Consider the following 17,681-nt stretch of genomic DNA (forward strand, 5'->3'; position numbering starts at 1 on the left):
GCGGGCGTAACCGCCATGGGCAGGTACCAGATATCTAGAATTCAACGCTCTCAACTTGCCGATGATAAAGATGAGCCGAATTCCATAGTTGGAATAATCAAGAGCTTCAATCAAACCGGTGGAAATCACGTAATTCAGTGCTTTTAGTCATTCCTGCCAAGCCCCGAAACTGCCACACATATACTCCATTGCACACACAATGCCCTGCTACTAGGATGCACCTTTCTCTGCCTTCGGCCTTGCTCCTTTTTTCGTCGGGCATTTTGTTATCGCTTAAAAGGTTCTCGTCGTTACGATTGTGATGCAAACGGGCACTGCACCTTCCTAGAATATCTGAGGCGATGAGGCAATGCATGACTAGATAGTATCCGTGGTTCGCTTCTCTTTGAACAATTGCACATTCTGCGGATCCATGTACTATCCCACGGTATTTGGGCTGCTTTGCTCCATCAAATTGACCAAGGTGTCCTCATTTACTACTTTATTGTAATATTGACTCGTCTCGTATCAATTTGTTCTGCTACTATTATCTGACGATATTCCCTTGTCATTATTTGCACATGGATGGCGGGATGTTTTTCTCTATTCTTCGGTTCCCGATGGAAACGGTAGTTTAGAATGCTATTGTGATGGGTATAGTGTGCAAATATCCAGTACTATTGACACACTTGAAGTAAGAGATGGAGAGAGGCCGGAGAAGGAAAATCGCACGAACGAACGGTTGTCACTGCATAATTTCAATTCACGGTCTCTGCATTCGCACAAAGGCATAGGGAAACCCGGAGTAGGAAAAACCCATACCAAGACCGTTTGAGTAAATGCATTCCATTCTTAATTCCAATTAAAGACGAGACCCTTCAATTCCATTTAATATATAGGACGTGGAATTGGTTGTCTAACTTGCCTAACAGATGTATGGGTATGGATCATTTTCATAACACCACGAAGCAGCCTTCACACCCTTTCCAATGGGAGTTGGTGGGATATTCCTAGAATGACCACAACGGTTAGATATAATATTCATTACCTGGGTGCTGGGGTAATAATGCTAAAATCATATGTGCTGTAAGAAATATAATAGGATCCTAGGAATATGAATAAACGTACTGAGAAGGGTCCATGTTTTGCTGGTAGATTTGAGGAATATATTTCATAAAAGATAGGGCCAGATTAAATGTTAACGAAGCTTGTAGGTTATTAAAACTAACATCTGCTATGCAATCATCATACACAGCTTTATAGGTAAATACTATTAAGAGACAGAATAACAGATAAAAAATGACACGGGAGTCTAATACGTCAGTCTTAGGTAATTCATCCTCTGAAAGCGGTTATAATCATAAAATGGATTAAATCATCACTCTAATCGACCTGATAGATACTAGTAAAACTGTTTAGCGATATTTATACCGTTTGCATCAAACCTCTTTCCCATGTCTACAAATGGACTAAGGGACGAATGTGTCTTGCCGGCTGCATCTACTTATCCAGAGTCGAATACGTAATCACTATCTAGTTAGCCTATAGAATACTACTAAGGTTGATTTAGTTTAAGTTAATTGCCAAAAACAGATAAATGATAGCTTTATTTATATACTACCGGTAGCGTAGCACTCGGCTTTCACACAAAAAAGTTATTTTACCCCCTAGAGAAGACGATAGAAAACGTATGTAGTAGCGGAACTGATTTAGACTATAAATAGCCTAATAGTAAACCCTTAAAAATTATATGCCAGAAAACTAAATCTAATATTGTTTTTATATCTGAAATACCAACTGCATAATAAACACCTGACTGCCAAAACAGGCTATACCTACCTTGAAAAGAGTAGGGGAAATATTAAGAGGTATTATTAACCCCTTCTGTAGCAGGCGTCCCTATACTAAACTTGACAAATATCAGATTATTCTTCTCAACTCAACTATAATGGCAGCAACAGTTACTGAGGCTGTATATAACCACAGTGTGTACCACAGTGGCACCAAGCCTTCCCTGCATGCTGCGATAGAGACTTTCAACTCCCGAAATGTCCAACACTACATCAACACTGTTATCAGAGACTGCTTTCTCAAGCACAGAGTAGAGAAGGCCTTCAGTGCCTGCATTCTCCACAGACACTTCGACCTCAACCCCGGCGAACGTAATATTGAAGAAAATGGCCAAGCAGTCGCGTCGACGAATCTGAACAATATTCACGCCTGTAGCTGGCTGTTTCACAACGAAAAGCTATTCCCATACGAGTTCAAGCGTGGAGGACCGTTGCCAAAACCTCCAGCGGAGTTTATCACGGAACTGGGATCGTTACTACAGTCCAACGACCTGTGCGACATTATTGGAGTGCAGGTGTACGAGGATGGTATTGTAGGAATGGAAAGCACCGACCACGCGAAAAGGATCAGCACAACAATAAACTATCCTGAGATGGCACCAGAGCTTAAAGAGCGCAACGCAAAAATCGCGTCGTTCGCTTTTTTTTAGGATGGATATGGAGGAACGATATCTTGTCAGCGGAGATGAGGCAATTTTACCGCTAGGATTCAACACCTTACCGCTCCACGCCTAGATCAACTCTATGGCTTCAAAACTGCTTTTCTCAATGAGGACACCTGGCCGTACTAAGGAATCTTATATAAAGACATTATGTAGGATTATCGATTTTGGATGATCAAGACCTTCGCTACATTTCAATTTTCCGTACATATTTACTAGGCGATACGAACATTTCACGATCCAACATATCTCTATTAAACCTGTCTATTGCACTACATAAGGTCAACTCCCTGTAAATGCTAAAATTAAACTATTCGCTTTCCACCAAGCGTGTCATGTATCCTTCCGTACGCTTGAACTCTCATGTTGGAACATGGCATCCTTAAGTTAAGAAATTGAGTTCGACTGACTTAATAGCGAAAGGACCAGCAAACCACTCTCCTCATGTCGTGGTAATTGTATAAACCTCATTCTAGAAACCTTTAGTCGCAACTTGTTTCACGGATGGTGTTCAGGATACATACTTGAGCACCGCTCCCGGTCCCAAACAGAAACCGAGGGATTACGCCATAGGGACATGCCATGTCATAGGCCCATTTACTATTACTCAGAAAATTTGGAATCGATTCGTCTAGTAGAACACAATATCCTGCCAATTCCTCGTCTACCGCCTCAGAAATCCGATCATGATAAGGCCTTTGAAAACAGGCGCGTTGATTGGCTCAAGCGGATGTGCAGCAAACAAGACAAACAAACAACAGACGCGGTCCACATTCCCCAGATTCTTCGAGTTATATCTCTCCGTTTATCGGCCGATTCTTCAAACCCTGAATAACTACCTACATCCTCACGATCGCCGGCCTACCGATAGTACCAATATTATAGCATTGGCGTTTCGTATATATTCCAATACAGAAGATTCAGTCAAAAGGGCCAAAAGGCCAAGATAAGTATATTATCAAAAATCATCATAACACCATCAAGGAAACTGTCCTAGAGCAAACAATAAAACACCTAGAAATCTAATGTGTTGGGGCAGCTGCACAAAGTCTCGCGAGTATCTTATGAACGTTGTCCACCATGAGCTTGGCTTTCATTTATATAATGTCACTTAAGTACACAGTCCAATATTCCAAATCAATTGAAAATATCCGCACCAATGCCCCACGTTATTCACGACGTTTGATCGCCACTTAAAACGAATGAATCAACCCATCCTTCAATACAGCTGCAGGCCAAAGAAGGATTCAAATCAGCTCTTAGTAGGCCGCAGCGCATGCACCGGCAGGGGCGCCAGCAGGAGCGGGCTTGCTCGCAGGAGCAGGCTCACTAGAAGGGGCGGGGTCGCTAGCAGGGGCAGGTTCGTTGGAAGGAGAAGGAGCAGGAGCCTTAGGGGCCTCTTTAGTCTCTTCCTTCTTAGAGCCACTGGGTGAAGCCGAGTCCTTGGAAGAGCCACCCTTGCCAGCCTGGTCTTGGAAGTCCTTGATACCCTTCTGGATAGCCTCCGAGATACCGCCAGCAATGCTGCCGGCAAGATCCTGCAAGCTATCAGGGACCTTGGAGACGATGGTGTCGGAAAGCTTTTTGGCCGCGGTCTTCTGCTGGGTCAAGTCATCGTAGGTCTGACCACCCTTGCCGGCCTTGACGATTTGCGACTTCTTGCTGGAGAGGTGGGTGATAGTGGTTGATATCTTCTCCTTGAGCTCGTTGACGGGGCCGGGAAGACCGAGAGCATCGCCGGTGCTGAGATCGGAGGTACCCTTGACCTTGGTAGTTCCGGCATTGATGGCGTCAACAAGGTCGTCGGATGCTTTCTGGACCTTGGCAACATCACCACCCGAGTAGGACTGGATGGCGGAGTCAAGAGCCTCGACCTTAGGGCCTATGCCAGATAGGACTCCAGTAACAGTAGGGAGATCGCGCTCAACGCGGGTGGGCTGGGCCAAAGTACCAGCTGTGAGGCCGAGGGTGAGGAGAGAGAAAATGGAGAGCTTCATGGTGAAAGATTATAATGAACGGTAGAATGGAGATTATTTGTTTGAATTGAAAGAGTAGAGATAATGGATGATGACAGAGAGAACGATCGAGAGATACCTGAGTATTTATACATTTTAGAGTCTATACTTCCCGAAAATACTGTAGATCATCAACAATGGAGTTGGATCATGATGGACGAAAATTGGAGTGTTCTAATACAATTACAGCTTAGTGGTACCTTGAATAAAGCTAAAGGCACCAAATAATTGGTGATCGACGGGAATTGAATCGCCGGTGGTCTGAAATCCTGGGGAAGGTCCCTGTATTAGACCCAAAAAGCAGTCATTTTAGGGTTTAGGCTTCGGGAATGGCCCAGGCGGGATCGAAATAGAAACCTCAAAAGCCGGGGTCAGGAACACTTATGCTAGAATGCTACATATCCACAATTTAACTGGTGGTCATAAATTGAAGGGGACGATCTAACCCTGGACTAATCTACTTACCTTGCTCACCATCTCGTTATCCATATTTTGGGTCTTGTCCTTCAAGGTCTGCGCTCGAGGCAGAAGCTTCTTGATACGATGAAACAATAACGAAAGAACCCCTTTTTGAAGGTGTTTCTTTAAGCGAAAATGTAGCTGTACTTGGGAAGGAGTCCGTAGTGAGTTTTCCTTTTGCATCACGGAAGTTAGTTTGCTAACAGGGCTGTGAAATCGACGTTGATTAGGTCAGAAGTTGGCATCGGAAGGTGGTTATAGACAAACGATTCATTTTTGCAAAACCAAAATCTTTCAAAAATGAGACAATTATGACGAAAGTGTGTCAGTGTGTACATACCAGGTTTAAAGCCTCGTAATGTAAGTTAGTTACTAGGTTGGGCTTTTCTCATAACCCCATTCTCCCTATGCTCGTCTCTTCTGGGAATTGAATAAAACCATGTTGCTCGTTCTTATACCATTGATAATAGTGTTCCTCATCTGTCCATTCTCACTTCAATTGAGCAGGAACCCCTATTGCAAGATACTCTCGGCCTGAAATCAATCTATCTGGCCACATACGTCAGGGAACGCGGCGGCAAATATAAACAACCACCACCAACAGGCTCGGAAAGCCATTATTTCACAATCAACGAGTACGAACTCCCTAGCTGGATGTATTCGTTTTTGCAATCATAATGTGCGTAGGTTATGATAGTGTTGCAATAGGAGAGATAATAGATGGTAAAGCACAATATCATCGAACCGTGCTATCCGGCCGTTCCGCAAAGCCCGTAGCTGCTATGAGTGATAAAAGTGGTAAAACTACCGAGAACGGAGCATGGCGGAGTTAGTTGATAAATGAATACAACATTTCCGGCCACTCGTTGGCCAACGGATCCATGGATTCTTGGATCCACTTTACATAATGTGCCGGTTTTCGCTGTCCACCTGTATTCATTAGGGTCGCAGTTGAGCCGGTGTATGAAATTTCTCGCCCGGTGTAAGAAAAATCTCTTGGCATTCATACACCGGATCAGGTCTTATCAGCTGATAAGCTCAGCCGGTGTAAGAAATCCCGATCCTTACACCGTACGAACTTATCTAACACCGGATGAGTTCCTTTTACACCGTACGAATTCTTCTTACACCGGATCAGATCTGCCAAGACGAATCCTCCTTCTTTAGCCTTTAAAACACAGCTTGAACTCCAAATATGCAAAGTTCCAATTGAATTTGAATATACTATATTATAAAGAATTTAAACAAAGATCGCGGTCTCTAATAACTAATTATTTTGTCTATAATTGTTTAAAACACGTATACACAATATATATTGTTTAAACTCGCCTTGATGTTTCCCTTTTTTTTGCATATTTGGAGTTCAAGCTGTGTTTTAAGGGCTAAAGAAGGAGGGTTCGTCTTGGCAGATCTGATCCGGTGTAAGAAAAGTTCGTACGATATAAAAGAAACTCATCCGGTGTTAGAAAAGTTCGTACGGTGTAAAAAAATTTAAGCTGATCCGGTGTAAGATCATGTGATTAAGCTGAGCGGCTTTCTTGGCATTCATACACTGGATGAGGTAACGTGTCTTAATTGATTCTTACACCGCGCGAGAAAATTCATACACCGCGCCAACTGTATACCCTATTCATTAAGCCATCGAGATGCTACATGTTTGACCTGGAGCTTCTTATACACCCAATGGAGCGATTCAATGTACTCTTTTTGAAATCCAGCTCAATCGCACTTTCTTATTCACTCTTCAATCTGGAGTCGACGTTAGTCTTGAAGTTGCACATCAAATCCTGAATTGACAGTCTCCTTAGAGAATCCAACTAGTCTAGCAGTGATCAGGTTAATCTGTGAACAAGATTGCTCGAACGGGTTCACTGCCCAATATGTTTTGTCGGATCGCACCTTTTTCCTCAGGAGTAAGAGCCTCGCTGTCTTTGAAGCGATTTCTCTCCTCCCGACCACCTAGCCTCCAAAAAATGGCCCACAAGAGTACCGGTGTCCAGTCTGATTGGAGTGCTTCCCAGTACTTGAAATTCGAAGATGAACGCACTCGACCTGCTCGTGACCTTCTCTCACGAGTTATTCTTCAGAGCCCTGAAAATATCGTCGATCTCGGCTGCGGGCCGGGCAACTCTACAGCCATTTTGGAAGAGCGCTATCCTACCGCCCAAATCGTGGGAATCGACTCATCCCCGGATATGATTAAGAAAGCCAGGTCAACTCTGCCAAAACGGGAGTTCTTCATACAAGGGCTAGAGACTTACTCGCCCTCAGAGTCTGTGGACCTTTTCTTTTCAAATGCCGTTTTTCACTGGCTCAAACGGGGAGAGCGGTTCGAAATCATTAAGAAACTGATAGGAACTCAGCAACCTGGCGGGAATTTTGCTTTTCAAATCCCCTACAATCTATCGGAGCCGTCTCATGTTCTGATGCGAGAAACCGCAATCAATGGACCTTGGGCAAGCACATTGAGCCACGTTGACCGGGATGAGTTCCAATCGCCCCAGGAGATATACGATCAGCTCAAGCCGATCTGTTCTGCGGTGCATATTTTTCAGACAGATTACTTTCATCCCCTTACTGATCACAAGTCTGTGGTGGAATGGGTCAAAGGAACTGGGTTAAGGCCTTACCTGGATCCACTGGCACCGGAAGACCAAGAGTCATTTATGGAGACTTATTTGGAATCCCTCGAGAAGGCGTATCCTAAGTCTGTCGACGGGAAGGTCTTGCTTCGCTATCCTCGCTTATTTGTGGTGACTGTGAAAGGATAGAACACAATAGCAGCGTTTTGCTAACCATGCCATTCAATCCCATGTTATATAGCTGTCTTGTTTATATTGTACATTCATCTTGCTTTAGTGACTAGTTTCCTTCATAAAAAACCACTGCATACATCGTGAGTTCTTTATGAGAACGGAACATCCTGCATAAACTTGACAGCATAAATTTAGGGTCTTGGCTCGGTTAAAACTTTAACTTCCGCGACCATTGTGTCAATGAAGGGCGATGGAATCTATGAGTTTGATTGAGGATTGTCGTTCGCTGCAAATTTCCGACCCAGAATGATTGTGAGCTCCGGTAGTCACTTAAATATAGCTGCCTTTCGTGAAATGTTTCTACATAGCCCGAGAACAATATCTGAGCTATGAAAACAGTCTGGAGACGAAACTCACACAAGCTGGGATTTTCGGGTCACCACCGAGGACTATAGATTCGTGAGGATATCGATTCAGGGCTAAGGTTGAGGTGGGCCGCCATTCGGAAATAGACCACCTAAAAAGACTATATAATTTTGCTTGTTTAAAGTAAGATTATGCTTGTGATTTGTGATTTGTTGTTATATGTTGCTCTCCAAATTTTGAGACAGGAGAACACAATGACGAAAGACCGCTATGTAGAATTTATGCGTTGCCTAACCGGCTGGGATGCATCTCCGGCTTACCCTTGGAGTATCTATCTCAATTCATGCATGTGTGGATACCGTACGATCTGAGTTGAGGCATTATTCAAAACAAAGTTCCGTTCTCCATTGCTCGTCATCTACCTTCTTACTCTGAAAGGAAATCTAAGCCAGTTTAATTTCGACTTACCCGACAAGTCCTAAAAGACGAGTTAAAAAAGCCCTTTAGCTTTGGAGAGAGAGCAACTAGTTGTTCAAATATATTGAGTTGCAAGACTTTATAGCCAAGCTAACTCACATTGGAATCTTGAGGTGCGTTAAACCCTTCCGGCAGTTGCCAGTGAAGGTTTCCTTTTGTGCTTAACTTAAACCTTGATTCAAACACGCGTTGCACCTCAAACCCGTAAGACGTTTGGCAGCGTTCCAAAGTTTAAATTTCAGGTATAATACAAAGCTGAGTACTGAGACGTTAGGAAAGAAGAAAGGTATTCCTGCGTGAGCGATATCAAATTTCTGGCTTTCAACGGACAGGTCAGGCAGGACAGTGGGAAGGAGTTCGGGATGTAATAATCTAGGCGATGTTGGAGGAAGTCCTTCAGGATACCCTGCCATTTCTAGTAGTAGTAGCAGTGGCCCTGGAAATATAGCGCTTGGAGATGCAATTCCGGCGGTATATAAGGCTAAGTAAGTCTCCAAAAGAGCGCTGAAGCTGGTGCAAAGCGCACCCGTTATTTGTCCTTCCAGGAAATCAATTTTTCAGATTCTTTTAGGGACGAAATCAAAGGCACTACGGTTCGAGTCCCCGACCTCCTACGTTACATCTTCCAGGATTGGCCTCATAGCATAAATCCACACCACGAGCAGGTAGCAGCATTTCTGGACAAAGCCTATGATAAGTTTAGGATAATACATCTTTGCCATTATTAGCTGACTTAACACCACTCCTTTTTCCGGATGACGAAGTAACACTAACTCGCGTTAGATCTTATAAGATCCAACCAGGGCAAAGAGATGCTTACCTCACAGAGTTCATCTCTTACACACAAGCGATTGAAAAGGAGCAACGACTGAAAGACAGCGGTATCATGCCCTCGCCGGAAGAGTATATCAAACTCCGACTAGACTCTAGCGCGATAGGACTGGTTTACGCAGTCATCGAGTACGCTGGATAGCGTTTACATTTCACATAATTTGTTGCTTATGCCTGTGTAGATTCAGTGTGAACAGAAGAATCCCCGAGATTATTAGAGATGTGTCAGCAATGAAGACTCTCCGAGAAGAAACAATCTCGATCATATTCATGTAAGATATGACTAGATCTAATTTACCTGTTTGCGTGGTAACGATTTCCCCCTAACAGTGTCAATGACATTGCGTCATTCAGAAAGGAATTGGTGAGTTACGAATAGCTGTCTAGGTACCAAATACTAAACCTTTCGGCAGAGGGGAGATTGTCTACACAACTATATTCCAGTCGCCTATAGCGCAGGCAGCAGCTTACAGGACGCCATATAAGAAGCAGTAAAATCAATCGAGGAACGCGTTGAAATATTCGAGAAGGCCGCAGATGAGCTTGTGGACAAGGCGAAAGCCCATGGCTGTGCTGAAGATGGCGTCCTGTGGTTTATCCAGGTGTGTAAAACCTATTGCACTGGAAACTTTCAATGGAGGTAAGTAGACGAGGACATTGATAGCTGGTTGGCTACTGACTTCCCCATAGCATGGATTCTGTCCGTTATGCTATTCGAGGGGCTCATCACCAGAGCACTGATGGACAGGTCTTCATTAAATTTAGCTTGGAAACGGTATGGAGATGGCAAAAGATAGAATTTTCTTCGATTATTGAACCTGAAGGATTTGTTTCATTCAATAACCGAGCCGCGTTATTTCACATGGGCGGTCCTTGATGCAGTGATATTGAATTCTTGTTGAGATGTTAGACTTGAGGCTTGAAACACATCAAACAGCGGAGCAGAGGGATGCGGAACAGATTCATTCTGAAGGAAAAGACCTGAAGTGGTGAACCTTGTTCAATCGCTTATGCTGAAGGCACTGTCAGTTTGAGATCGTAGTGTACTCTTTGTCACGCGATCATTGCCACAGTGGACCGGCATATACAACCTTCATCATAACGAGCAATTCTAGTTCTTGTTTAATGGAAGTAGGGCATTCGGGTGGGTATAACGCGATAGCCGCTTTCATATCCGAGTTTGGTCAGATATTGCCCACTACCCCATCTCAGTTCACCCAATCAAGCTACAACACGCAAAGGTCTAGATCCGTAGATCCTTAGTTATTTACCCAAAATGGCACTCGGATCGGCTCGGGTTTCCTGCACCTCGGGTTCCCCTTCCGACCACCTCGTTCCCCAGATTATGGATATGCCCTCGGGACGCAACTGACTGTGATGCACCCAAGGTAGGCTACATTTCACTAGCCAATAAGGGTATATTCATTACACTAATGGGTTTTGTCTAGCCAGTCATCAGATTATCATGTGAAGAACGAGTTAAAATCGATAATATGTATGTCGGCAACTGCGATATACTAACCCGCTATGCAGGTCGTCTCCTTTTCTTGGTCTCTCATCTATGCAAGTCTCTTTAAGAGGAGCTGGATTATTTACGGTCAACTCAATGAAACTAGTGGACCTGTATCAAAGTTTATCAAAATCTAGTTTTTCAGTGACGGGTTCCTGGATAATATATCTCATGAACTATCCCTTGTATCATGCCTTCCGCTTGTGATTTACTCACTATGCCTACTTCTCCACCCACCACTCGAAGTTAATGTGACTCTACCGACTTCCGTAAGCCTGTTAAAATTGTTTTGTGTTTAGGCACATCAAGGGAGAAAGGAAAATATCTCAATCTGGCCAGATACTGAAGAATGGGAGTAAACGATAGACACAAATGCAGAACGCCAAAATTGGAATAAGAAAATGGCAATGGCACGCTAAATCTGCCTACAATTTTATCTAACTACACAACCTCAAACATCTCATTCAGCATTGAGTCCAAATAGTCCCTCTGATCACGGATCCATGCTCTCTCCTCCTCAAGGTTGAACGGACGGTAAGCCGACTCTCTTGCGCGCTCGGACTTTCTCCGAGCTCTCATGCGCTCCTCAAGCACCTCGAGTCGGTAGTCGTAGTACTGAGGGTACAGCTCAGCAAGATTACTGATACCACGAACTCCGACGAGTAGAATCTCATCTCGGACAAGGGGATCCTTAGGTCTGAAGGGTGTGACCATGGAGATACGCTCGCGACCACCGATAGCCTTGAGAGCTTGGTGGTGAAGATATCGGCCTTGCATGACCACCGCGTAGCCCTATTCGAGTCAGCATATTTTCCAAGTAGGACGCTACTTGCTTGGCGAAGGAGAAACATACCATTGCCGGACCGCGGACCTTTTTGATATCACCAGAAGGCAACTGGATTGCCGTTTCGCCACCAATCATGTTCGTGCAGTCGGAAAGCATCGTCACACAGACAAAAGGGAAGCTATCATAGTGCCATCCAAAGGCGGCGGTGTTATCCTCTTTTGCACTCTTGGTTACGTTGACAGGGCCATCAACTTCATCGTCATCCTTGACGGCGATGTTGATATTCGCGATCTCATACTCCCAGGCGGGGATTAGGTCGATACCGGCGACCTCGGAGACCTTGGACAGAACTTTGGGTGATTTCCAGGCATCACAAATAAAGGGCGCACGTCTACTCAGTATTAGCTAATGTATTGCAAGAGATTTTAAAAAAAGTAAATTGACTCACTTATGTCCCATCCCGCGAACCATGTTGGTGCAAAACGTTGAGGCGAATTGACAATCTGCTAGGACCGACTCACTGAAGATCTCGGCCCTCATCTGCCTGATTGCATCCTCCGAGAAGAGCGGGAAAGGCTCGGAGATTGCATTAGGAGAGATGCCAGCGCCCTCGAGACCCAATTCTTTCATAAGATGGATCTTCTCTGGAGGTTGGAACACAATGTGCGTGTCGGGATCAAAGGGCACCTTCCTCTCTACCTTGGCCCCCTCAATTAGGGACCAGGGAAGAGCTCGAGTTGGGCGAGTGGCCTTCTTGGTGGTAGGGCCTATCACCGCTGGGGGCACATGTGGAATGAGTGCAGAGGGAGCCATGTTGAATTATGTTGGAGTGAAGAAGGTTGAAACTGATGTTCAAAAACCGTTGAGGCTGAAGGCAAAAGACGGTATTTAGGTTCGCCATTGAAACCCCTTACTTATACTGGATAAACCGATGGTCCAAGCTCATGAGTCCGGGGTGTTGTTGCTTGGGAAAGACCCGAATGTTGAACGTCATGAGATGCCTGGCTCCTTTGCTGGATGTCCTTATTTCAGTAAATTGTCCTTCTGACATCTCTTCGGGTGCCTAGGAAGCTTGAGCCGATAGGGCGTTTTGGTGACTGTTGTCACGTCGCAGCTCACGAGTGACCTGTTACGGTAGCAAGCAAAACAACCGCAGCTCGGGATCTGAGAGTTCTATCTTCGGCATCCGCCCGATGCCTGTCTTTGCGGGCTGGTCTCAGGGCACCAAGTCACCTTGCTCTGGACAGCCTTTCCAAAAAAGGGATTGTATTGCGGAGTATACCAGACAGGACGACTGAAGGCTAGAGCTTCCTACAATTATTCATATCATGAGTATTCGTTTTGTGGTATCGCGAAAACCGTCATGAGACCCAAAAGCCTTGCCACATACCCGACCTATGCTCGGAACACTTGGTGGCAATCTATGAGATGGCTCTTTGTCCCGATGGACGAATGAGTTCAGCCCTCGTGATAGCGCAATGAGGAGATAGAGTGTTTCAGCGCGAACCCTTTGTGGTTTAATCTTCCCCAGAAAGAAAGTACGAATGCTTTCCAAGCTGTCCTATCTCGGGAGCAGCAGCCTAGGTCATTGCGTATGTAGCTGGTCTGGGTTAACAAGAAGCAATCACTTGATCTTGCGATAGTCCAAGGATAGATTGCAATGGTACCTGTGTATCAGATAATAGTAGTGACCAGTGACATTCTCAGATCTTCTGGTTGTCTTTGTCTCGGATCTCGGAAACCAATTATCGGAAGGAGGATCCGAGAATGCGACAGATACCACAGCAACCGGCCCCTAGATGTACTACGAAGAAGGCATATTGGGCCTGGACAAGTATAATCACTCTGTAGACTAAAGCCTTCAACAGGGTTTGTGGTATCTTTTGAGGGGTGCTTGCACTCGCAAGTGACTTAGTACTTGGTTTACGTGGCAGGCAAAAATCACCTACATACGTCAAATAGATTCCCGACTTCTCGTACCAAGTTGTTATAAGTCAGCTTTGGTATTGGCGATATGCGCTAGAATACCAGGGAAACCAGAAGCACACACGCACAAAAGGGCAATGAGTGGTACTAGTGGTTGTCACTTGCTCCCCAAATATACCGGAGAGAACCAAGCAGGTTCATCCTTTCACTTCAAGCATTGGATCTATACCCGGACAGGTTCAACTAGCTTCGTAGCATGTCTAAGAAGAGATTCCATGTATAGTATTTTAGTGGGTCTCCGAGACTCTACATTCTTTTCTCAATGGAAGTCACAGAAGACGGATTCTCAGAAAATAAATAGACAGGAGTGTCTATCAAGCTGTCTAATGAATCTATCATGAAGCTTCTGCGCGTCTTTGCTTTGGAGACGATTCAGCCTATCGTCCTCGGCCCATATGGTTTCCGTCAAGCGCATCGCGGCATTCCGTTGTAGCTCTCGATAATAGCCAATCATGGCTTCATGTTTGCGGCGGACCCAGCTGCGGTCCTCTTCTGTCACAGCCTCTCGTGCAGCTAGATAGAATGGCTGTGGTAAGGAGGAGTCGGGTCCACATCCTGTAGGTAAAAGGTCCATTAATCGAAAGCAGGTCCATGCAAGATGCTGAACGCGGATTGAACGCGTTTCGTCCCGAAAGATACGACGAGCGAGTAAGATATGGGCAGTCCAATAGAAGCACTCCGCGAGAATTTCAAGATGTGACCATTTCGAACGGTCTGCGGTAGTGTTATTATATTGGGAGCCCAAGGCGCGAATCTCGGTCTCTAGCTTGAAAGCTTCCACAAGGAGATCAGATATAGGCTTTCCGCTCTCTAGGCGGTCGTCAACATCGCAAGCAAGATGCGAAAGCAGGACTAAAAGACACATTAAAGGTTGTGGACAGCCTGTCATTTTCAGAAATGATGGCTCAGTCCGGTCCCACCGGCTCTCATCCGGCTGGTAGAGAATGAAATCGATCGGAGCAAACGGTCGGCGCTGGCGTGAGATGGCAAGCATTACATCGACCATTGCAAACCTCTGCACACACATGCGTACTAGGGGAGTCCGGGGTTCTTGTCGGAAGAGACCAAGGGCTCGGATAAGAAACGCTGCGCATTTCACGTGTGGTTCAACTGCCCCATCCTCCGTTTGGGCGACGACGACGCCCTGGAGGATGATTGCAGCAAGAAGTGCTTCGTAATTATCAACGCTCATCACACTCCCCTCCAAGCTTATGCTCGTACGATTGTCCAGGGTGCGAAGACCTTGAGCAATGGAGCGCAGCATTTGACGCTGCCGCTCGGCAGCTACGGACACACTGCCTAATCCAAAGTTTAGCATATGTTCCGTAGAGATACAAAGAATGGTTTCTCGGAGGACCGGAGACGACAGCGCAGTGACGGATAACTGGCGATAGGGATTGTCGGGGCCGTCTAGAGCCGGAACATTCGACGAGACTAGGCGGATGTCTATCGTCGTTGATTAGCAGTGTCAATTTTAAATCAAGCCTTACACGTACAATACTCCCATGCTGATTGTTCATCAGCAGATTGGAAGACAGCATTGGCCAAGATTAAGGGGGCTTGGCCTCGCACATCCGACCAGCCTTCTTCTGGCGATCTTTGGAGGCGGGACTTATGCCTTGACAATTTCGGCTGCTCTCGCTGGACCCAGCGCAAAGCCGAAGGATACTCGCACTTCTGTCGGTGTGTGATACAAAAGGTGCAGGTAGATTGTTTCTCATCGCACTTCCGGTGTTTGTGGCGGCACTGTAAACAGCCTGTAACTGCATTAGGCGGAGCTACCTTATTTCTGATGCTAAGTCAGTCTCACGTACCAGTGCGTGACCTTGAAAAACGTTCACCAGAGAACATATTTCCTGTCCTGCAAGATTACTCGATCGACACACATCATGTTGGGGAGTGCCCTTGAATTGAGAGGCAGTGGAGCTTGTCATCCGAACTTAGCTGCTTGAGTCGCCTGAGGCCCCGCTGGACTCGGGTTCCCTTTTTGGGTTAGCCGGTCGCTGCGACTAGGGCTTCCTCTTTGGGCATGGATGTACACGTCGCTCAGGAGGACAGTATGACGATGTCTTACCGATTTGTTCAAACAAGTCCTATATAATCAGGATTATTAGCTAAACGGCAGTTGCATTCAGTTCAACAGTCGCAGGTGATTTGAAGCAATTGGTCAGCTTAGTTGATTTATAGCTCTACTTTGATCCGATAACCAACACCTTACTTTAGTTGCTAATATATAGAGGACAACGAGGAGCTATGTCTGTGCGATGCAGCACTTCAAGCACCGATGTACTCCACAGAAAACTACCAATCTTCAGCCGATCCTTAACCTCCAGTTCTTGGTCAGCATTAACTCAAGCCATGTAACATGCTTCATCCCGGAATCGTGGATTGCCCACAGCTCTTCTAGCAAGTCTATTACCCATAGGGTAGCTAGTATGCGATTTGTTGAGTACACCTCATTTAGCCTCGTCCTGATCCGATCGCGTATTGATGTATCAAGCGAAGTCATTTCTGCTCCAGCACTCAACAGCGGAATAGTCTGAATGTTTAGATAAGGCGAGTCTGACTTGGTTCCCAGCATTAATTCAGCGATTTCTAGCGCGAGCTGGTGCGCGTAGTTGTCGGTCCCTATGGCAGTAGAATTGCTGGGTTGAGTGGAGAAGCGATAAAGAAGTAGAAGACCATGTTTCCGGAAAGCCTCAGTAAGCGACTGTGCGGAACTTTCGGTCTCAATTGATACATGTTCGTTCAGTCTCCTCCCACACGATGCTTCATACACATGGTCACGAGCACCCCCTTCCACGATCACTCGGCAGTACCGACCGAGCTCTCCGAGGAGATAATACAGATCTATCGAGTGAGTCGTGATAGCGTGGAACCTGTGACGAGCTTGTTTCACGTACGTTTCAAGTAAACATGTTCGATCGGTAGGATGATACACTGGGTCAAGACAAAAGGAGCAGGCCATGTCCCAGTAAACATAGATACCCATAGTGAGGTGATCAAGCTCGTCTAGCCTCGAGTAGTCCTTCTGGAGAATCATGTCCGCGACGGTTTGAGCGGCAAGCAGGTGCTCCCTCCCGTAATCTGTGGGACCTAATGACATCCAGGACGAGGACATGCCGAGCATCAGCAAAGTGAGAAAGGAATGTGATAAGGAGCTGCTTGTGCTCTGTAGCTCCTGCCGTAAGGCGGAAAATGCTTTCCCCCGCTCACTCAGGCTAAGTGACAGCTTGGGTTGATAAAAGTATTCCTCCTGCGCGGCGCTGGCCGACTGTATGCAGTGTACCAAGGAGGGAGAATCGGTAGCATATCTGAGAATGGGGAAGGAAAAAGGATTGTTGGTCGGATCGACTGACAACATCTGGCACGTTGCATCAAGCCAATACCGCATCAATCGTGCGTCAACTTTGACATCCGCGTTGGGAACAGGAAACACAGTTTCCAAAGGATAGCACGCCAGCCACGGAGTCTCGATCCTCCATTGAGATTTGGACAGGCTTGGATGGCAAACTGTTGCTCGCCGGTGGCAGCGTTGGCAGACAGGAAATGTCTCGTCGCATTTGACTCTCCGCTGTCGACATTCACGACAACCCGAGCGACTCCTTTGCCGGGCTTGTAATTTATCTTTATTATCCTGGATATGGCTCTCGACGGCCGACTGGGACTCGACAGGAATGTGGCCAGGTTTGCTTGGCGAGGCGAATCGAACGCGGTATACGGCCATTGTAGACAACCTTTAGCGAAGGGGACGAAGCAGACGAGACCTTTGATACTGGCCTGTATCACTTATATCTGGAAATCTAATCGAGTGAACGAGAACCGCCCTGTGCACTCTTATCGAACCCCACGGCACAAGATACACAATCCTCGAGTCTCTTCATTGCGCGGAGAAGATAGGCATTGACCCACTCGGCGTTGAACAGCCAATGTAATGTCAACTAGTAGTCAGAAAGTTGGAGAGAAACTTGCCTCTTTCGGTCAATACGCGAGGGCTCCACTT

The 17,681-nt window shown here is 45.9% G+C and overlaps 5 protein-coding genes across 5 annotated transcripts; 2 read left to right on the forward strand and 3 right to left on the reverse strand.

Moving 5' to 3' along the window:
* Positions 1-1,927: 1,927 nt before the first annotated feature.
* Positions 1,928-2,479, forward strand: LDX57_006052 (uncharacterized protein; the record flags this gene model as incomplete). Its single annotated transcript, XM_046087741.1, has 1 exon — positions 1,928-2,479. One exon carries the CDS (start codon positions 1,928-1,930, stop codon positions 2,477-2,479), a length of 552 nt encoding a protein of 183 aa, XP_045943709.1.
* A 1,271-nt stretch (positions 2,480-3,750) lies between these two features.
* On the reverse strand, positions 3,751-4,488 carry LDX57_006053 (cell wall mannoprotein 1 family protein; the record flags this gene model as incomplete). The annotated part of the gene is made up of 1 exon (XM_046087742.1): positions 3,751-4,488. The coding sequence occupies one exon, from the start codon at positions 4,486-4,488 to the stop codon at positions 3,751-3,753; it is 738 nt and encodes a 245-aa protein (XP_045943710.1).
* A 2,450-nt stretch (positions 4,489-6,938) lies between these two features.
* LDX57_006054 (uncharacterized protein) lies at positions 6,939-7,736 on the forward strand (the record flags this gene model as incomplete). Its single annotated transcript, XM_046087743.1, has 1 exon — positions 6,939-7,736. The coding sequence occupies one exon, from the start codon at positions 6,939-6,941 to the stop codon at positions 7,734-7,736; it is 798 nt and encodes a 265-aa protein (XP_045943711.1).
* A 3,610-nt stretch (positions 7,737-11,346) lies between these two features.
* LDX57_006055 (uncharacterized protein) lies at positions 11,347-12,505 on the reverse strand (the record flags this gene model as incomplete). The annotated part of the gene is made up of 3 exons (XM_046087744.1): positions 11,347-11,697; positions 11,759-12,083; positions 12,141-12,505. The coding sequence occupies 3 exons, from the start codon at positions 12,503-12,505 to the stop codon at positions 11,347-11,349; spliced, it is 1,041 nt and encodes a 346-aa protein (XP_045943712.1).
* Positions 12,506-13,964: 1,459 nt separating this feature from the next.
* Positions 13,965-15,529, reverse strand: LDX57_006056 (Zn(II)2Cys6 transcription factor; the record flags this gene model as incomplete). Its single annotated transcript, XM_046087745.1, has 3 exons — positions 13,965-15,124; positions 15,175-15,435; positions 15,493-15,529. The coding sequence occupies 3 exons, from the start codon at positions 15,527-15,529 to the stop codon at positions 13,965-13,967; spliced, it is 1,458 nt and encodes a 485-aa protein (XP_045943713.1).
* Positions 15,530-17,681: the final 2,152 nt, after the last annotated feature.

Source organism: Aspergillus melleus (genome assembly GCF_016097325.1).
Source record: "Aspergillus melleus strain CBS 546.65 chromosome Unknown contig3, whole genome shotgun sequence".
Taxonomy (NCBI): domain Eukaryota; kingdom Fungi; phylum Ascomycota; class Eurotiomycetes; order Eurotiales; family Aspergillaceae; genus Aspergillus; species Aspergillus melleus.